The sequence below is a fragment of the Lagopus leucura genome, unplaced genomic scaffold, assembly GCF_019238085.1.
Source record: "Lagopus leucura isolate 7727_CA_CO unplaced genomic scaffold, USGS_WTPT01 Super-Scaffold_73, whole genome shotgun sequence".
NCBI lineage: Eukaryota > Metazoa > Chordata > Aves > Galliformes > Phasianidae > Lagopus > Lagopus leucura.
In genome coordinates, this window is record NW_024962252.1 from 75,288,090 (window position 1) to 75,307,079 (window position 18,990).

At 40.5% G+C, this 18,990-nt stretch overlaps 1 protein-coding gene and 1 long non-coding RNA gene across 2 annotated transcripts in view; one reads left to right on the forward strand and one right to left on the reverse strand.

Annotated features, from left to right (window-relative positions):
* The window catches only part of LOC122189058, a 335,697-nt gene extending 328,612 nt beyond the window's left edge, over positions 1 to 7,085 (forward strand). The window contains exon 11 of the long non-coding RNA XR_006181700.1: positions 5,797 to 7,085. This is a non-coding gene — a long non-coding RNA (uncharacterized LOC122189058). The remainder of the gene's footprint in view (positions 1 to 5,796) is intronic.
* The window catches only part of LRFN2 (leucine rich repeat and fibronectin type III domain containing 2), a 38,310-nt gene extending 21,086 nt beyond the window's left edge, over positions 1 to 17,224 (reverse strand). The window contains exons 1-2 of the mRNA XM_042887850.1: positions 17,178 to 17,224; positions 15,059 to 16,451 (exon numbers count right to left, since the gene is read on the reverse strand). Of these exons, the coding sequence (XP_042743784.1) occupies positions 15,059 to 16,431 (1,373 nt within the window). The 5' untranslated portion in view covers positions 16,432 to 16,451; positions 17,178 to 17,224. The remainder of the gene's footprint in view (positions 1 to 15,058; positions 16,452 to 17,177) is intronic.
* Between the last annotated feature and the right edge of the window lie 1,766 nt (positions 17,225 to 18,990).

The following is an 18,990-nucleotide window of genomic DNA, read 5'->3' on the forward strand; positions in this document are numbered from 1 at the left end:
TGAAAACTGCACAACTATCTTACACAAGTTTGATGTCTCTTGGACTGTGTGCTCAAAACTCCTACACACACTAACATTAGAAGCATCTCACAAAACCTTGGTATCCTGAGGGCAAAGCTGCTCAAATACCTCGATTGAAACAAATTTTTAGCATTAAAATAGAAGTTTCTGCTAGATACAGGTTTTTATTGTCTCCTGTTGGGAAGACTAAAATGAAAGCTATAGCTGTGGTGAGCCCCAGTACTCTTCTTCCCCTGGCATCTGTGAGGGGTGCTCTGCTTCCAGTCCTTGCTCTGCTCCTTCACTGCATCTTCCCCTCCTTTCACAGTCCCCAACAAAAAGCTGTCCTTCCCCCTTCTATACCCTGGCCATCCCTTCACCGCTGCAAGGGCTGAAAGGAGGGAGAACACGCAGGGAGGGAGAAGAAAATGGATCATATTCACTTTGCTCTCTCGCCCCTGACCACAGAGCAAAGTGAATATGACCCATTTTAGAAAACAACAACCCCCTTGACATAATGTACATTTGGGGTGAGGATATCAATCCCAAAGCTGCAAAGAGATTGATAGCAACATTTCCAGATTTCTGAATGAAACATTTTTAAAAGATTTTTTTTTTTCCCCCATAAGCAAAGAAAACAACTGTTATGGAGAATTTTCACCTTGCTTCTTGACAGAAACAGATGTTGCAATATTGGAATTTCCCTTGGGACAGATATTCCAGGGCTTGTTCAATTTTAAACATGACTAGAAAATAAAACTGGGTTGATATATGGTTTACTTCTTCATAGCCGTTGCAGAGGCAGGTGGTTAGAGGGTGTGCCGGACAGATGTTGCACACTGCTGCAGTAACTGTGAGACTAACTAGTGTGGATCTTTTCTTTTTTTTTCTTCCTAAATTAGTTTTTAAATTTGCTTCTTGTCCAACACAAGGAAAAAATCTACCACATTGTGATTCATACAGGCAGTGAAAGTTTGCTTTGTGTAAACTGAGGAAACAGCTTTAAAACTGAAATCTTGTAAAGAGGGGTAGGAAACAGATTGTAACCTAGCTCAGGCATATACAGTTTCACTGATGGACACAAAGCTTGGCAAACACCTTAATCCAATCCTAGCTATCAGAGCTTGAGTGCTGGGAATCTGTCAGGAGGTTGGGCGCCATGATGATTATCAAAGCTCCTCAGCATCATGCAGCCATAAGGGCACAGCTGACAGCTTGACTAGGTCCATGGCAAATGCAATTTTCTGAAGTTTTACTACAACTCTGCCACTGTTACTGTGACTAGTCGCATCCAGGTGCTGCCAAGAAAGAGGAAAGAGGAACATTGTCTATAACACAATCCCAAATATGCACAGTGAAAAGCTTACTAAGACTTTGCACAGTAACATTTTTAGGTTCTCTAAATGGACAGGTATAGAATAATTTGAAATAGGTATGTATGATCAGCCATCATCACTGCAGAGTTATGAGGTTTTTTTAAGAGGAAGCTGGAGGAATTTGCTGGTGGTAGGCACCATTAGAGAACAAACAAACAAAAACAAAACAAACCCCACATGTGTAACAATTACATATGTTGCAGTAACACAAACAAGCATGCTACATGCTAATCAGGCTAAGGAGCAGCTCTTTTTACCAACTTCAACGTGCTATTTGTTGTGTTCTTCATAGGGTATATAAATACAGATTTGATTCCATTCACCGCCAGCCCTGCATCTAAGTAAGGGTCTAAACACAGCTAGCAACAGAACCAGGATGCTTTACTGATGAACATTACTGATGAACTAACCCTACTAGGGAAAAGTGAAATATTTTTTTAGTTTTGAGATTTAAAGGCCAAATTCAATAAGCTTGATACTTGTTAGATATGTATCCTTTAAAGATGTTAATATAAAGATTAAAATCATTTTTTGGGGAAGGAGGAAAGCTGTATCACAGTTATTTTCTACACTAAAGCCAAAATATCAACTTCTGCAGGAATTTGTCTGCCTCTCTGATACTCCCAGCAGCTTGGCACCTCTGCCCTCCAATGTGCTATTCCTCTTTTTCCACATGAATTGCCAGCATAATCATAAAACCTAATGGTTGACTGTTATCAACACTTGCGTTGCCACACAACGAAATATGAAGAAAAATCTGAGAGAAAACCTGAAATGAAGCTGCTTAAGAATGACCAAATAAAAATATTTACTCTGAAAAATACTCCAGCTTTGGCATAATTAGCTAATTAAGCCACAGCCAGTATAATTATCTACTTTTAGAGAGAGTGTATGAGAAAAGCAAAGCATTAAGGTGAAACAAACAATATTGCATTTTAGTGTAAAAAAAAACAACAAACCAAGCCAAACCATAATAAAACAAAGCAAAACAAAACCATTACTATAACCTTAGATGCTTCCATTAGACAGAATTTGTATAGCACAAATTCTAGCTTTCTCTTCACCCCACTCCAGACTGGTGCTGTTCACCCTGAAATGGGACTTATCTCTATTGTTGCTTTTTCCCAGGCACAAATCCTGCTCATAGAGTTTATTCCATCCCCTCCCTTGCAAGCTGTCCTTCACCTCAAAAGGTCTTAGTATTGAAAGGGAAAGAATGTAAACAACTAGATACACATTTAGTCTTGTGTCCTTAGCATGCTTTGTCCCCCTAAGCAAATCACAAGTTCCAAGCATGCATGTGAGGTGCTTCTGCACTGTTTTCTTCTAGCAAGGAGATTGCAGCTTTACTAGGGCCACTGAGGATGCCATAGAGCTGCAAGAGAGCATGCAAAAGAGGAGGCACAGAGAGGTGAGCCCATTTCACTCCTCCTCCCCACTGCTATAGCCAAACTTTGGCAGAAGCAGCAAATTCCTCCCCACAGCAGTCTTCATCCCACAGAAGCAACGAGGGTGGGCAGAAGGTAATGATATGTCCTTCCCCTGGAGTAACTAAGCTGAAATTCTTTCTCCACATAAGTCCTTCCCCTGGAGTAACTAAGCTGAAATTCTTTCTCCACATAAGTTGGCAGGACTCAAACTCTCTTGGATGCTGCTGCCCCAACCTTGTTTTCAGTACAGTATGCTGGGAGGCTCAGAGCACAACCATTGCTGCCAGGCATCCTTCTCATTCTGCAGCAGCCTTCTGGAGAAGAGACGCAGACATCCCCACCCTCCCAGCACCGGCAGAAGGACTGAATCATCAAACCAATCTCTCTGAGGCAATCTGCCAGACGACAGAGCTGCTGGTGGGGTGCCTTGATGCTGTCAGCTATCCATATGTCTATTGGACAGCTACTGCCTGTGCAATCCCTACTCAGAAAAATTTAGAGCATGGTTGGGTATATCTACATGTGAACCAATTCCATCACCCAAGCCAATTAAATAAACAAATAAAGAATTAAAAAAAAAAAAAAAGTTTGTCACTGAAAAAACAGCTCATCTATTTACTTTCTTGTCAACATGAACTAAACTATGACATAGTAAATATATTACAAAATTTAAACCTGGGCAAATTCAAAATGATAGGAATGGTAGGAGAGAGAGGGCAGGCGGGTGGATTCAGCACAAGTTAACACCTAGTGCTGGCTGACTTGAACTGTTCATCTCTGCAAATAAAGTGATCTGTAAACTAAGAGCAGCTGAGCAGAGGGAGGTTATAACACAGCCTCACCATACAGGGAATTTCCAGCCTACCCAAAGCAAAGCAGTGGGTAAGAATTTTCCTATCAGAGGCACGAGGCTAGGTATGCTTCTTTCCTTCTTGCCCAGCACTCACATAGTCCACTTCGTTGTTCTGGCACAGCACTTATCTTGCTTCTATTCTGCAACAAGATCTGCCAAAAACTAAAGCAAATTCTGACTTCTTTTCTAGGCAGTGTCGCTTTGTGGTATTGTCAAATACTCTGGGATCTAGCATAATCATACTGTAGCTCTGGGACAACAGCAGGGCTGTGACAATAGGGCAGATCAGCCTGCTCTTGGACTTCATCTCTGACTATGAAAATCAGAACATTTCATTTTAGTTTCATGATAGTTTGAAGGTTCCTTTAGATTGCAGCAGCAGCCTGTTACCCTCAGACAGGACTGGAGTACCGTTGTGTTTGGCACTGTTACAGATCATTATAGATTACAGGGTTGATGCCTGTACTGCCCTCTTATCAGACTTTGAAACAAGACATGACTAGGGGAAAAGGGTAATATGACAGTGAAATAGCCCATATCACTTTTCAAAGACATCCATTACCTCACATTTTCTTTCTTCACCACCAGAAATTTGAGCCACCTTTTTGCTGTGTGCTTTTAAGAACAAAAAGGAATAAACGACTTCCTTGTAGCACAGGCCTTCATTAATATCTACAAGTACCATACTCAAAACATTACATGGAATATGAACCTGCTTTCTGCCTCAAGTCTTACAATCCTCAGCTTTCTGAAATCCTCCTCTTTCATCCTTCCCTGACCAGAGCACAAAGGTTGCTCACCACCACCATCCCAATTTAAGCCTCAGAACTTATTTAAATTAGAAACAAACATCGAATCACTTTGTACTGCGTGACTGGAGTGATTTTTCCTCACCTGGAGTGCATTTTCCTACTAGAGGTAAATCCAAAAATAGCTATAATCATACGAACTAAAGGTAATGAAGTGTTACTATATAGCTTATTCAATCTAGTGCATTCCTACTTTCTTTTATTTTTCCAGTGCCGTATCTTTTTGAGTTCTTGGCTTTTCAAAAAATGAGTCTGAAATAATTTCTCTATGGAAGTAAGCTGAATCATTGCTATCATAAGTTAACCAGTGCAATCTTCATACAAAAAGATATACTCTCTCTGAAACAACCTTGGCACACAAGCTGAAAGCCTGGTATGAGAGAGAGAAGATATAACAGGAAATTCAGAACAAAGAATTAGGTAGCTGAGTAGATATAGCAGTGCAATAAGGTTGGGCTGCTCTGTGCACAATATTTTACATGTATATACTCTGAAGATATCTGACATGGGCTGAGGAATCCTCTCTCTTCTGCTGGCTACAAGCTCACTAAGGAAAGGCATGTCTCTTATTTAGGATATCTATTGCCATAAGCATCTGGTCTTGATGCAATCCTGTAATTAATTATGGGTCATGACACCCAAGAAAGCCTTACTACCCCTTGGCTAAAAGGCAGCTTGCGTGCTGGCTGTCAGTTACTATGTAGTGTTTTGATTTGTGTGATGAATCCTGGGTCTACCCAAAATGTTTTCTTGCACCTTCACTTTTCATGAAACCTGTTCATTTGTTCACTGTGTTCCTTTCTTCAAAGCAAAACTTATCCTTACTGGAAGTGGCATTTTCTATCAGTTAATGATGGGAAGACAAAGCAAATAACAAGGTGCTGGTCCTATTTTTATCCTTTTCAAAGACAGACTTGCCAGAAACAAAATTCGTAAAGCTGAATTCCTTTTTTGTAAGACTGTCCTGGGGGGTCAGTCTTCCTCTCAGGATGCACTTATGAGAATGGGATGGCAGGGCAAGTCGTGCAGTCACACTGCATTCTTCTAAAGGCTTCATATTCTTAGAAAAAAGTATTTCTGAATATGATTAAAGGACATAATAGTGACATCTGGGCAACTTTCTCCTTGTCACAGTGACAATGAAACGCCGCTTATCCTATTTGTTTTCACTCTTGAGTTTTCTGATATTGCAACATTTTTCCTTTTTACAGAATGGCTCTACAGTCCAAACCCTCTCAGAATTTCATTTTCATTATCCTTTTGTGGGCTGGGAGCCCCATGCTGTTATCAGACTCCACTGTTTTCATTGAATCTTTTCTTGTTTTTAGGTCCTGTTTTCACATCAGAACTTGAGAAGAATAAGGGAGATACCTGTGCTATCTTCATGAATCCTGGTTAACTCTACATCTGTCTCATGAATTTTAAGAGAGTCCTACATAAAATTCTATACACAAGGTATTGCGTGCAATGCAAAACAATATTGGCCTCAACTGCTCAGGACTGGAAGACCAGGAATGTTAGGAATCGGCTGCAGAAGAAAGTAACCTCTCCAAATACCTCCAGTATCAAAATCTAAATCAAAGACTGCTTTGAAATGGGTAAAAAGCCTTCTGATGGCCTCAGTGGAGAGCTGTAGTGGTCACACTCTGAGATCACTGATAGTTTTTTAACATCTCCTGAAAGGACTCAGATGTCAGCAAGATGAGGAATCAGAGTGGTGCACCACCTGGTAGTCAATGAAGCAGTGCAAAGACAGGAGCACTGTGAATCTGCTGCAGACACCACCTGTAGAAGTTAGACACCAAGTGGGGCATCCTGCATCCTTAAATGTGCATTTTTTATACAAACTGTGGAGAAAATACAGCCTTGTTATTTGCACTGTTCCTTTAAGGAGGGGACAGTCCTCAGTTGTATAGGTACATGCTGTACTGTTAGAGCTCTGATCTAAGATCGGTGCTACTGAAGATGTCTTTCCCAAGTCAAACAGTTTTATAACACACATTTAGCTACAGTAACAACATTAAGATTGCTGTATTTTCCCAAATCGTGACATGAAGAGGGGAAATTATCATATTTGAAATGCAAGGAAGGACTCTGTGAGAATGCACTGAAAGCTAAATCAGGACTGCTCCCAGCTGTGTTTCCGGAGGCATGTTTATTCCACTACCTTACTGAATCACCTTGAGCAAGATATTTAACCTCCTTCTTTCTACATCTATCTCTCTAGAAAACAAAAATAATTCCTAAAACACAAGCTTTTCAAGCTGATCTAAAGCCCAGCAGAATGAATGATGGTTACTCATTTCTAAGGGTCTTGACTCCAGCCTTCAGTCAAATATTTTAACTAGTTAATGTTTGTAACTATCAGTGCTGTTATTACTCTGTATGACTATAAATGACATAGGAGGTTGTTACTGTTAGGTAAGCAGCAATGGACATAAGTGGATTTTTTATTTTATTTTATTTTTTGCATTGAGCAGCGCATGAACTGCTATAAACCTGCCCCAAATTTAAAATAGCAAAAATAGTGGTAGCTGTGCAGCTGTGTTCTGGCTTGTTAATATTCACGAATTGTATGAATTTGAATACATTAAAACTTTTCATTTAGACATCAAAATGTTGACTCACCTGAATCTTAATAATTTTTTTTTTCTATGGTTCATTTTGGCATCAAATGTGTAGCTCACTATTGCAGTGATGGGTGGGGACAGCTCCTGGCATTTGGGTTCAGAGCAGCTAAGAGAGGGGATGTGGCAGATGTTATGGGCAAGCACTAGCTCATTGTGAATTCCCCTCAAGAAAAAATGCTAAGCCTTTGATGAGCTCTAATAAATAATTAGCAGCAGAGATAAAACAAGAGTACTGATGCCTCATGCTGAAAATGGGTTCTGAATTCACTCTCACCCTGTGCAACAGTCCTGGCTGCAGCAGGGATACTTCCCAGCAGCGCCGCAGGGCTGAGGTGAGAATTGGACTCTTTGCCTTTGTATTCAACTCCTGATGCAGAGCTCAGGGCCAGAGGTATAAAATACAAACTACCCATATACCTCACTAAATGTTATATGACTTGTTAAGCTTCAAAGGAAATGGGAATACTTTGAAATTAGTGAAAGGTGCTGTCCCACCAGTCCCTGTGGTCTAGAGTCACAAACTCCTTCTTCACATGCCCTCATATACTCCTCATGCACACACAAAAGGACTTATGTCCCTTGAGGATAATGACTACTCAGTATTTTGACTTCATGTGTCATTTATCAAGCAAAATATTGGCCTAGGTAGTATTTGCATGGTCAGCTTCTGCTCATGATGAAGTGGATTGCTTCTGGCCAGTGTTTTTTTTTTTTATTAGTTGCTGTATGAGTATCAGATGGATGGCAGTTCATCACAATAATCTAGGACAACTTCAGGGACAATTTTAAGATGTACATGTATTTTCATTTAATTTTTGTTTAATTTTATATTTTGTACTTGCATCCTACTAATATTTATTTCTTATTTTATATTTTTATTTCTCATTTTATAATCTGGTAATAAATGTAATTTTTGCCATTTTCACTGCATTTTATTTGCTGTTCCTCAAAGGCATTTTATATTTCAAGGGAAAGAATTACAAAATAAAACAAAATAAAACAGAGAATAAAAGAAAGAAAGAAAAAGCTCTGTCACTGTATTTCTCCCAGCAAGAAAAAAGATATTAAAGAACTAGATGGAATTTTTTCAGTAAAAGTCAACAAAACTGCACAGTGCCAGAACACATGCATCTGTGAAACAGCTTCTCCTTTATGTTTGAAGCCACTCAGGAAGTCTGTACGTGCTGCAGATCCTCTAGAAGTCAATGCACACTACTGCAGCAAACCACTCTCAAAGGACCTGAAGCGCTTGAAGCAACCGTGTCAGACTTTCTCTTGCTCTGCTTAGAGGGATTTCTTCCCTTTGGAACTGTGACTTCACTTTTTTATTTTTATATAGTTGCTGTCTCAGCCTGTCAAATGCAAATGATTAATACATGATGATTAATATCTTCATGTGATGTCCTCTATACCAACAGTTGTTTTATTATCCGGTGTTCAAATATATAAATACTTTGACCAAATAAAGGCTTGTATCCTGGATACAACGCTACTGGAATAGCTCAGCTCACATGTTGAGGCTGAGGAGTTGGCTTTTTATCATCTCCGAACTTGGAAAGACAGTTCAATGCCTAGCCAGGTTTGAGACAGCGATGCAACAGAAAAGGAGGGTAAAGGGGGAAAGTCATTTATATGCCTTCATCTTTATGAACCCACTGTCCAAATCATGAGTAAAGGCAGACAATCAGGACTTTCAGAAGAAATTAAATCTCTGTCTTCTCTAAAATTGCCAGAATTATGTATTTTCAACTTTTGTCAGAGCAAAAATAATGTAATCATGCTTTACGACAGTATCAGGCTGTTGAGGTTTGCCCTAACTAAGCAACAGGACTTCCCTTTTTTCAGACGTTAGCTGATAGGCCTCCTCACAGCAGGCTTTCACTGTCAGCAGTTAAACAGTGGAACATCCTCTGATGCAGTGTGGTGTTCAATGTCGTACTGTTGGACATAACTCCCTTACACACCTGAGATATTTCTGAAGTTTGCAGCACCTTAGCCATTAAGTATGTCTCAGAGTCATAAAATCACAGAAGAGTTTAGGTTGGAGGGGGCTTCAAAGCCCACCCATTTCCAACCTCCTGCTGTGGGCAGGGCTGCCCCCCCCACCAGCTCAGGCTGCCCAGGGCTACATCCAGCCTGGCCTTGACACCTCCAGGAATGGGATACCCACAGACTCTCTGGGCAGCCTGTGCCAGCACCATCCCTGCCCTCTGAGTAAACACAATGGAATAGAAGAACGTATATGTATATTTATGTATATAATATGTATATATTATTTATACTAAGCTGTGGGAAATTTGAATTCGATTAGTTTCTTCCTACCCTAGGTAAGAGTATTCATAAGTGCAAACACTAAAGTTATTATTTGCTCATAAAATGCAGTTGCACTATCACCTGACTGCCAAACTGCAGCTAATGTTTAACAGAAGGTGACATGATAGCAGTGGTTAGTGGAGTGATCTCTGTTCACTTAGTCTATAAAGCACCTGCAGTGAAAGGCACTGTGTAAATGTAAATCAATATTATATTGTTTAAAGTAATCAAACCCATGGAACCATTGTTTAAATAGGCTGGAGCTGCAGAGATGTTTATTCATATTTTACTGCTTAAATTGCCTGCTACATAAAATATATATGGAAAAAGTAAGCTTTCAGAAATATATAAAATTTGTTTTGTTTTTTTTTCTTCCAGTGGTGAATTTATAAGCTAGAAAGCATGTAGTGCTATAGTAATTCTTAATTTGTGCAGATGTTTTTATTACTCTTAGTATGAAATAGCACAAAGTAAAACCAACCTAAATCTCTTATAAATCTAACAGCTGTCACAATTCAGATACACATTTTAAAGTGGCTACATCAGTGCTTTAATTCAAAACACAGCCGGCAGGCTCACTACAACCTAGGAAGTTCTACAGAACACTTGCAGATTTATTCATCTTTTAAATTATGGTGCATTTATTAATTACACCAATGCCTGGTGGCCAATACTGAGAAGCAATCTCAAATCATGTAGAGCGCACCACACATAAAAAAGACACAATCTCCATCCCCAGATGCCTTACTTAATTCAAGTGTTATGGTTATGTAATGCTGTGTCTTAATCATTTATGCCTATCCCTGATGCTGCCACACAATGTCTTCAAAGGAAGTCTTCCTATTAATTTATGTGGACTCCTTTAGCACAATATTTTCTAAAGTGCTCATCCCTATGAGTCAAGATAGCGCTGTCACCCATTACAGATGGGAAACTCGGGCCCAAAGAGTCTGTTTTCCAAATGTTCATATCTTAGTTCAATCCCATATTAAAATATGTTAAGCATACACATGCCTGAGTTCTACTGATGATTAATCTGATGCTCCTAAATATCTACAGTGATTTTTAAAGGGGAATCCAAACTGAGCAAGATTGTACTCCTAACATTCCCAGAAGAGGCTTTCTGTGGTAGAGCAAGGCTCCCAGTGTCATGCCTAAGCCTAAGGAGAGGCATCTGGTTTTCTCCCATTCCCTTTCTCTCTTGGACATGGGTTACTCTTCCTAAATTCATGGCAATTACTTGTTGTTTCCATCAAATAAGAAGTGATTTAGTGTATTTTGGAACAGACTTCTGGTGTTGGCTAAAATGGATGAGAACAATACATTTACTGTCAGTCGTGCCTGCGTAAGAGTGATTTATATTACAAAAAAAATGATGAAAGAATGGAAAAGCTGCTGCATTTAAAAGCACATAAATCTCCAAGCATACCCATAGTCACTTGGCTCTGAGCTTTGCAAATTGTATTGTGCTTTTCTGGAAGGAAATCTAACAAATCTTTTCTTCAGTGATTAGTTCACAGTGTCAACAGATACAACTACCTGTTGTGCTGTACCGCTGGCTGTGGTGAGAACATCTTCCTTTGCTCTGGGCGGGGGGGAAGGAGGCTAGAAGTTCACTGAACCATCTGTTGTTTGCATCTCACAATCTCCTAGCAAGTTTCAGTCTTTAAGATTTCTAACAGGAGGCACTGGTACGGGTGGGGAAAGGTTTTGAGAAAACAAAGATAATGACAAATGTGACTAATCTTACAGTTCATAGAATCAGAGAATGGATGAGATGGAAGGTACCTTTGGTGGCCATTTGGTCCAAACCCACTGCTCAGGCACTGTTATCTCCTGCAGACTGTCCAGGATCATGTAACAAAAGCAGATAGCTTTTAAATATCTTCAGGGATGGATACTCAAACTCTCTGGGCAACCTGTGCCAGTGCTTGCTCACAGCAAAAAGCGTTTCCTGATGTTCAGATGGAGCCTCGTGTTTCAGTTTGTGCCTACTGCCTCTTGTCCTGTCACTGGACACCATGGAGAAGAGCCTGACTTTTCTTTTTTTCACCCTCCCTTCAGGTATTTATAAACACTGATGAGATCATTCCTGAGCCTTCTGTTCTCTGGACTGAACAGTTCCAGCTCTCTCAACCTGTCCTTATTTGTCAGGTGCTCCACTCTCTTAGACAAGGCCTTTTGCTGGACTCACTCCACTGCATCCATTTGCCTTTTGCCCTGAGGAGACTGGACCCAACACTCCAACTATTGTATCACTGGTGCCGAGCAGAGGGAAATGATCACCTCCCTGGACCTTCTGGCAATACCCTCCCTAGCACAGTCCAGAATACCATTAGCCTATTTTTGGCAAGGGCACACTGCTGGCTTATGGTCAGCTGGTGTCCACTGTGGCCCTCAAATCTCTTCCTGCAAAATTACTTTCCAGCCTGGTGACCCCTAGCCCATACTGGTGCACGGGGTAGATTCCTCCTCAAGGGAAAAACTTTGAATTTCCCTTTGTTGAATTTCCCTTTGTTGAATTTCATGAGGTTCCTGTCAGCCTGTATATTCATCCTGATGAGGTCCCTCTGGATGGCAGCATGACCCTCAAGAATACCAAGATATTTTTCCTTTGCACCCACTCTCCTAGAGAGAGGAATCTTAGTTCAGTTCTAGATTAAACTAATTGTCTTGATGACAGGATTAGTAGAAGCAGTGCAAGTACACGTTAGAGGAAAAGCTATATGAGACCACATATAGATCATAAAAGCAATGGTGTTTACCTGTGTATGAGATACAACTCCAGCAACCCCTCCTGTAGGATTTCTACCCATAAAGACACAGATCAAAGCACAAAAGCACTGAGATTCCACACATAGCTGTGTGCATGTTCTATAAAAGAAGGCACGTTCCCTTTTGCCAACGGTAATGAAAAAATAATATATAGCACCCTAAGTTATTTATTTCGTGACACTAGAGGCAGTAGTTGTCATTGCAAGTTAATATGGACTGAACTGCCTTTCAGACATTTGCACAAGCTGCTGCTTCCTTCCCTTTGGGTTTATCCTTCTCACTGGGAAGCCACGTGGAACAAAGCACTGATTGAGTGCTGTGCTGTGCTCATTAGATCAGAATCAGAAACATGCATCCAGCATTCACTGAAACAGAAAAAATCCTGCTGCTAGATTCAGCAGCGGTCCTGAGATGGCAAATACAAAGGACAGTCAGATGGAGGAAACAAGTAAGCAGTGTTCCTTCCATTAATACATAGTATGATGGCACTGGTGTCTCAAGAGCTAAACTTAAGATTCTGATACCAGTCCAGCAGTGAAATCAGGGGGCCCAACAGAAAATCACTGTCACCATTTCCCATACTGCTGAATTTTCATGGGGCCACTACATTCTATTGTGGTCCCCTTTGAACCATCTGCAGCTCCTGCAAAAGGAAATCCAAAGCTGGGACGGAAGCAGAGATGGGACTGGTGAGAACATGATGACCAAGAAGCAGGTTAATACTAATGGGTAGGAAGAACTGATTTTTAATCCTTACCCATGAGTACAACGCCCATGAAAATGCTGAGTGGAGAATAAAGCAAACTTTTGTCTTATGCATAAGACATTTCTTACTAGCAAGGCAGAATTGCTCTTAAGTGAGCACAGCTAGTGGCCCTCAGTCCTGGCACACCACTGTGTTTGAACATATATTGAATGCCATCATTTTAGTAGCTAAGGAGTATCACATCCCATTTGGCACATGCACAACACTTTATAGAGCAGTAGAAATCTTTTTCCCTTGTGTTTTTCTACACACACATTGCAGTGACATGCATCTGACCAATTAAAGCAAAATAATTTTAGTTAATTAACACTAAGGGACAATGTGATTCCCTGGCTGCAAGTCATAAGAGCTGGTTTTGATGCATATGAGTGCCACTGGTTAGCTCTCAGATGCTGGACAATTCATTTCATCTTTCTATGCTTCATTTTCCCCGAGTGCAAAATATAGGGAAATAAAATTTGTTTTCTTTGTTGAAGCACTTTTGAGAGCTGTGAATGAAAAGCGCTACACATTATCAATGAATCCTCATAAAGCCCCCATGGGAGATTTATGAAAATAGAAATGTCCTCACTGTGCTTCTGGAAAACCGAGCTATAACCAAGTAATGCAACAGGGTGAAAAACTCACTGAGACACACCTTTATTCCACCAGATCTGGCAAGCAAGATGGCATCTGCTTCTGCCCATGGCATCCAATCACCCTCATCAACTCTCTCACCTCTGCATGACTTCACTTCTGCATTGCTTTATTTACCCTGGCTACCCACTTCACAGCAAATCCAATTACTTCCAATGCCTGACAACCTCCACAAGCTTCTTTTTTCTGTTGCAGGGATATTCTTGTTCACTGCACCAAATTGACTATACATTTTCACATGACTATACACATCATTCAGAGTACTTTTTGCTGACCTGCACTGGGCTCAGGAACTTAAATGCTTCTACGCACTTTCCTCATATTATTTTCAATATTTGAATAAATACTCCTCTGACAAAGTTTGCTCTCAATTAGAATCAAAACCCAAACACCAGTGTTCTTATGACAGATCCAGTTTTTCTTCACTGGCTCCAGAAATCTTTCAAAGCTATACGAATTTATGCGTTTGGTTCTATTTCACCCTTTGATTCTGACTTCTGTTGGTAGCTAATATATATCCAAAGACAAACTTTAGCTCAATGCACGTGATGTGTGTGTACAAAAATAGAAAAGCTGGAAAGAGAAATAGAAAAGCAGACAAGGTTGGATTCTAGGGAATTGTCATTAGCACGAGTATGCTACATCAATCATTCCTCCCAGACAGAAGGAATAAGCAGTAACACTGTTTTTCTGTTTTGTTAAGCTGCTTCCTACCCACTTTTAATCCTGAAAATTTATTACTTCTTTCTTTTTCATAGTCAGGTTCACTGCAAGAGGAACACTTGTTTTACATCAGTAGAAGTCGAAGAAGTAGCAGAACTGGAAGAGCTTAATGAATTCGAGGCTTGCTTTCAAAATTATCTCTCTCCCTGTATTTAATATGGCATAAAACATTAAATGCTCCAAAGCTGTCAGCAATTACAGTTGTGCAAAATGGATGTTAGTGAAGTTAGAAACAAGCTATTTCAAATGGGTGAAAAATCTCTTGTTAACAACCCTGAATCTTGAATTGCTGAATAATTAGAGCCTGTGTTATGGGTAGACAGCACAAACTTCCTCCCACATTGCTTCCTCTCACAGTAGTATGTTTCAATTCCACCTACAGGAGGTGGAAAGGGAAACTTCTGACTACCAGTCTGTCAAGTTTTGCTTTCTTTGTTAAGACTTGTAACGAGGATACCAACTGAGGTACTATTATTTTTTCCTAAATTGGAAATGTTGCTGAAAACAGTAGTCAGAGAATACTATAGAGACTTGTAATGTATGGTTCAAAACAGATATAGAAGTGATGAGCAGACCAACAGATAATCCAACAGATTGACAAATGCAACATAGACTTACCAGATACCATTAGCAGTACTACTGATGTCTATCTCAGCTCAAATTTAAATCAGTGACCAAAGAGTAAAAGACTTTATATCCTGCTTTCCTCCTCCTGCCATCAAAGGACAAAATAGCAATTGCATTTACCTGTAGATCAGGACTTCATCATCCGAACAGTTATACTGCAACTGATACATTTTTACTCGGGGGGCTGACTTGCTCACCGTCCACTTCACCAAAGCTGAGGTAGTGGTCACTTCTGACACCAGGACTGCTCTTTCTGGTGGGCCTTTTGTTTCCCCTCGATTAGACTTGCTGGAGCTGGTGATGTCTGAAAGCCTGGACTTTGGTGGGGCAGCTCGGCCTGTGCCATTGCTGAGATGAGGGAGCTGAACAATTGAGAGCTCTATTGTTGCAGTCGATTCTCCAGCAGCATTGGCTGCTATGCAAGTGAAAGTCCCATAATCCTTGGATGTAGTGATGAGAATATCTAAGGTGCCATTGTCATAGACAGATGTCCTTGAAGAGTTTCCGATGAGGCGGTCGTCAGGGGCCACCCAATGAATGATGGGTGTGGGATCCCCAATGGCTTTGCATTTCAGTGTGGCAGTTTGCCCTTCTAAAACCAGCAACTTGTGAGTATGTTGTGTGATAAGAGGAGGCTCACAAACAAATTCTTCCTCCCGTACATACCAGAAGTACCTTCCCTTTAGACCCGGAGGAGAAGCACAAGTTTCCATATCGTCATCCCTGTCAAGTCTCCTCAACCACAACAGCTCACAGTTGCAATGTAGTGGGTTACCCCCAAAGCTGAGAGACAAAGGTGGAGAAAACGGGGTAACAGCTAATGGAATTACTTGAGATCTGGCAAAGATAGGGTCAGGGGGAAGCTTCTGAAGTCTGTTGGATGTTAGATCCAATCTGGCTAATTTCTGAAGATCTGCAAACGTCCCCTCCGTAATATAGTCTATCAGGTTATGATCTAAACTGAGCTGGTGCAAGTTTATCATCTTCCTTATAGATTCCCAGGGAATGCTTCGGAGGTTATTGTAGGAAAGGTCTAAGTCTTCCAACGTCAGCAAAAAATCCTCAAAGGCTTCATCAGAGATGCTGGTTAGCTGGTTGTTGTTTAAAATCAAGTGCTGAAGGTTAATTAAGCCTCTCAAAATATCTTCTCCAATGTCAGGCAGCCTGTTGCTGTCCAGATGCAAAGACCGAAGGCTCTCCAGGTCAGTGAAAGAGTACGGCTGTATATAACTGATGGTGTTTCTGGACAATGTGAGGTCAACGAGCCCAGACATATTGGCAAAATCCTGTCGGCTGATATTAATAATAAAGTTTCCCCCAAGTCGAAGCTCAACAGTCCTTCGATCTATGTCTAGCGGTACAAACAGTAGACCCTTCGAGGGACACAAAGTCCCAAGCGACTCAGACAGGTTCTGGCAGACACAATATTTGGGACAAGCATTGACCATGACAGCCATTCCAAACACCAGGATGCCACAGAGCAATTTTTCCATGGTAAATCACGTAGCAGTACCTGCAAGAAATGGAAACAGTTACAAGGAGCGTCAGCAGTTATAATACAGGTATCCTTCATCCACATTTTATCTGATATCTACTTCTAGAGACATTACCCAGTGCCTTCTCTCAGGAGTCATCTTCACAGCAGTCAACACTCTGAGATAGCAAATTTAAGTGCTACAGTAGCATTTCCCCTAGTCACGCATTTGTTTCTTAAAAATGTATGTTTGATTCCACAACTGAACAGAATAGGAGTTCTTGGAACTTCTGCCAGCTAATAGATTATTACAACTATATTTTCTCTTTTTACAATTTTATAATTCCCACTAGGTAGAGGACAAATCTTGCTGTCATGTTGCAAGATTTATTTAAAACTATGAAAGATTTCACTTGGAATAGCGCCTGCTTCTTTGAGGGTAGAATCTGTCTTATAGTAATTACATATTGATGCATAAAAATGTTGTGGAATTAATTTAGAGTTGAAAGAGCTGATTTTATGGATAAAAATAACTACATATTTACCCTTTAGTGATATAGTTCTTAATGACCACATAATTATCGGGCAAGTCCCGAGGCAAGCAAGTTCACTTGCCCACCCCGAATAAAATTCATGATAGGCAGCTTAGGAAGCAGAAATCTCTTGCATAATCATCACCTGGAATCACCCTATGCTCAGCCATCCTACAGGAAAGATGACATTGAATAACTTTAAAGAAAAAAAAAAGCAGGGAAAACACATTACCTTGGGCTTCTTGCAAGCTTTTTGATTCCTGCATGCTCTCACACTACAGCCCTTCCTAATGTAATCACAGCAGAGCTCCTCATGATGCCCACAGCTGTGCCTTGTTTCCCACCCATTTTTTATTTGTGTTTTTATGCCGCCCCCCCCCCCAGCTCTTATACACTTTTCTGGCTTGAACTGTAAAGTATGTTTCTTTGAAAAATAAACAAAAAGTATTGGAGTTTCCTTCTCTGGAGTTACTCAGGACCTGTCTGGACACTTTCCTGTGTGACCTATTATAGAGAACCTTTGGCAGAGAGGTTAGACTAGATGATCTCCATAGATCTCTTCCAACCCCTTCAATTCTGTGATTTACAGCCTGACTGTGAGGGCTGACTGAGGCTGGGAGGAGCCCTCAACACAATAAGATGTGAGGCATCCTCATGCTTTTTCAGTTGCCTCTCCAGTGTTGACCTTCCAAGATGCCACTGCTGGATGCATGGAGGCATGACACAGAGGGCTGCACTCAGTACACATGTAGAGCTGATCTCCATGCCTCACAACTCACTGCCATTTCTGCTGAATAGCAACTATCCACCTTCTGTGCCTCCTGCTGCGGAGCAGCTTGTGATGGTCTGTGAGTGGGCACGTGAAGTGTAAAGTCATGCTGTTCTTTGCATTCCGTAGGTGGTGGATAGTCACCTGTGCCTAAGCTGGTTCTGTTACTGCTGTACACGTGACAGGATAACATGCAAAGTCTCATAATAGCTTTAATAATTAACTAATATGAGGCCACTCAAATGTTAACAAACATATGACACTAGAGATGCATCTCACAAAAAAATCACGGTGCCATTATTTATGTTTCATCCCACTGCAGAAATGACAGTTATGCAGATGTTCTGTAAAATTGAAATAAGTTATGAAGGTCAGTTTTTAATCCAGTAGTAGCACACACCAAACAGAGAAGAAAATCTATCACCTCAGTCACTGTTTTTTAACTCTTAAAACCACTTTTTCCCCCTGCCTGTGAAAGAAACGATAACATGAGCACTGTGTTTGGGCCTGCACACAAAAGCAGCTGCTTCCTCTCATGGGTAAGATGGTTTGGTTTCTCCAGTCTAGAACATGGAGTAACACAGAGCTGTAGAAATGCAAGACACTGTGTTTGCTGAACTATGCATGTTAGTTCAGTTATGCCAAGGTTTTCTGCATGGCGAGTGCTAGTAGTTATATAACACTAACGCTGTTCTTTAGGAGAGGAAAGGATCAGAACAGAGAAAGCATCTCTGTTTGCTGAACTCCGCAAACAAGATAACAGCAAAGTACTTTTAGAAAGGATGGCTTGGGAAGACTAATTTTTTAGTAGTAAATAAAAGGCTACTGAATAAAATGTTTGGAGCTTAGCAACTAAGTTACTGATGCAAATCTGCAGCATACTTAGCAAAATGCTGTAAATATCCTTTATATTATCAATTAGTAGTTTACTAACAGGCAATTGGCTTTTTGAATCTTAATTATAATTGTGTTCTGCAACTTTAATTCAGCACATTACCCTACCAGCTGAAATTATAAACAAAAAAAGCAGTTTAAAAGGGGGAGAAATAGATACAGTTAATTAGTAATAAGCCCTTTCATAGCTTCTCCTTTATCTACATTCCCACCCTCTAAATATCTATTCATAAATGTGAATGCACACTTAGGAGAGCAGTGTCTCCTTTAAGTGTCCCAATTCTCTAACCACATTTTTTCCGGATGCTGTTAAATATCACAGAGCTTTGGGGAGACAGTTGACTCTAAGTATCAGAATGAAAAGCATTTATAAAAGAAAAAC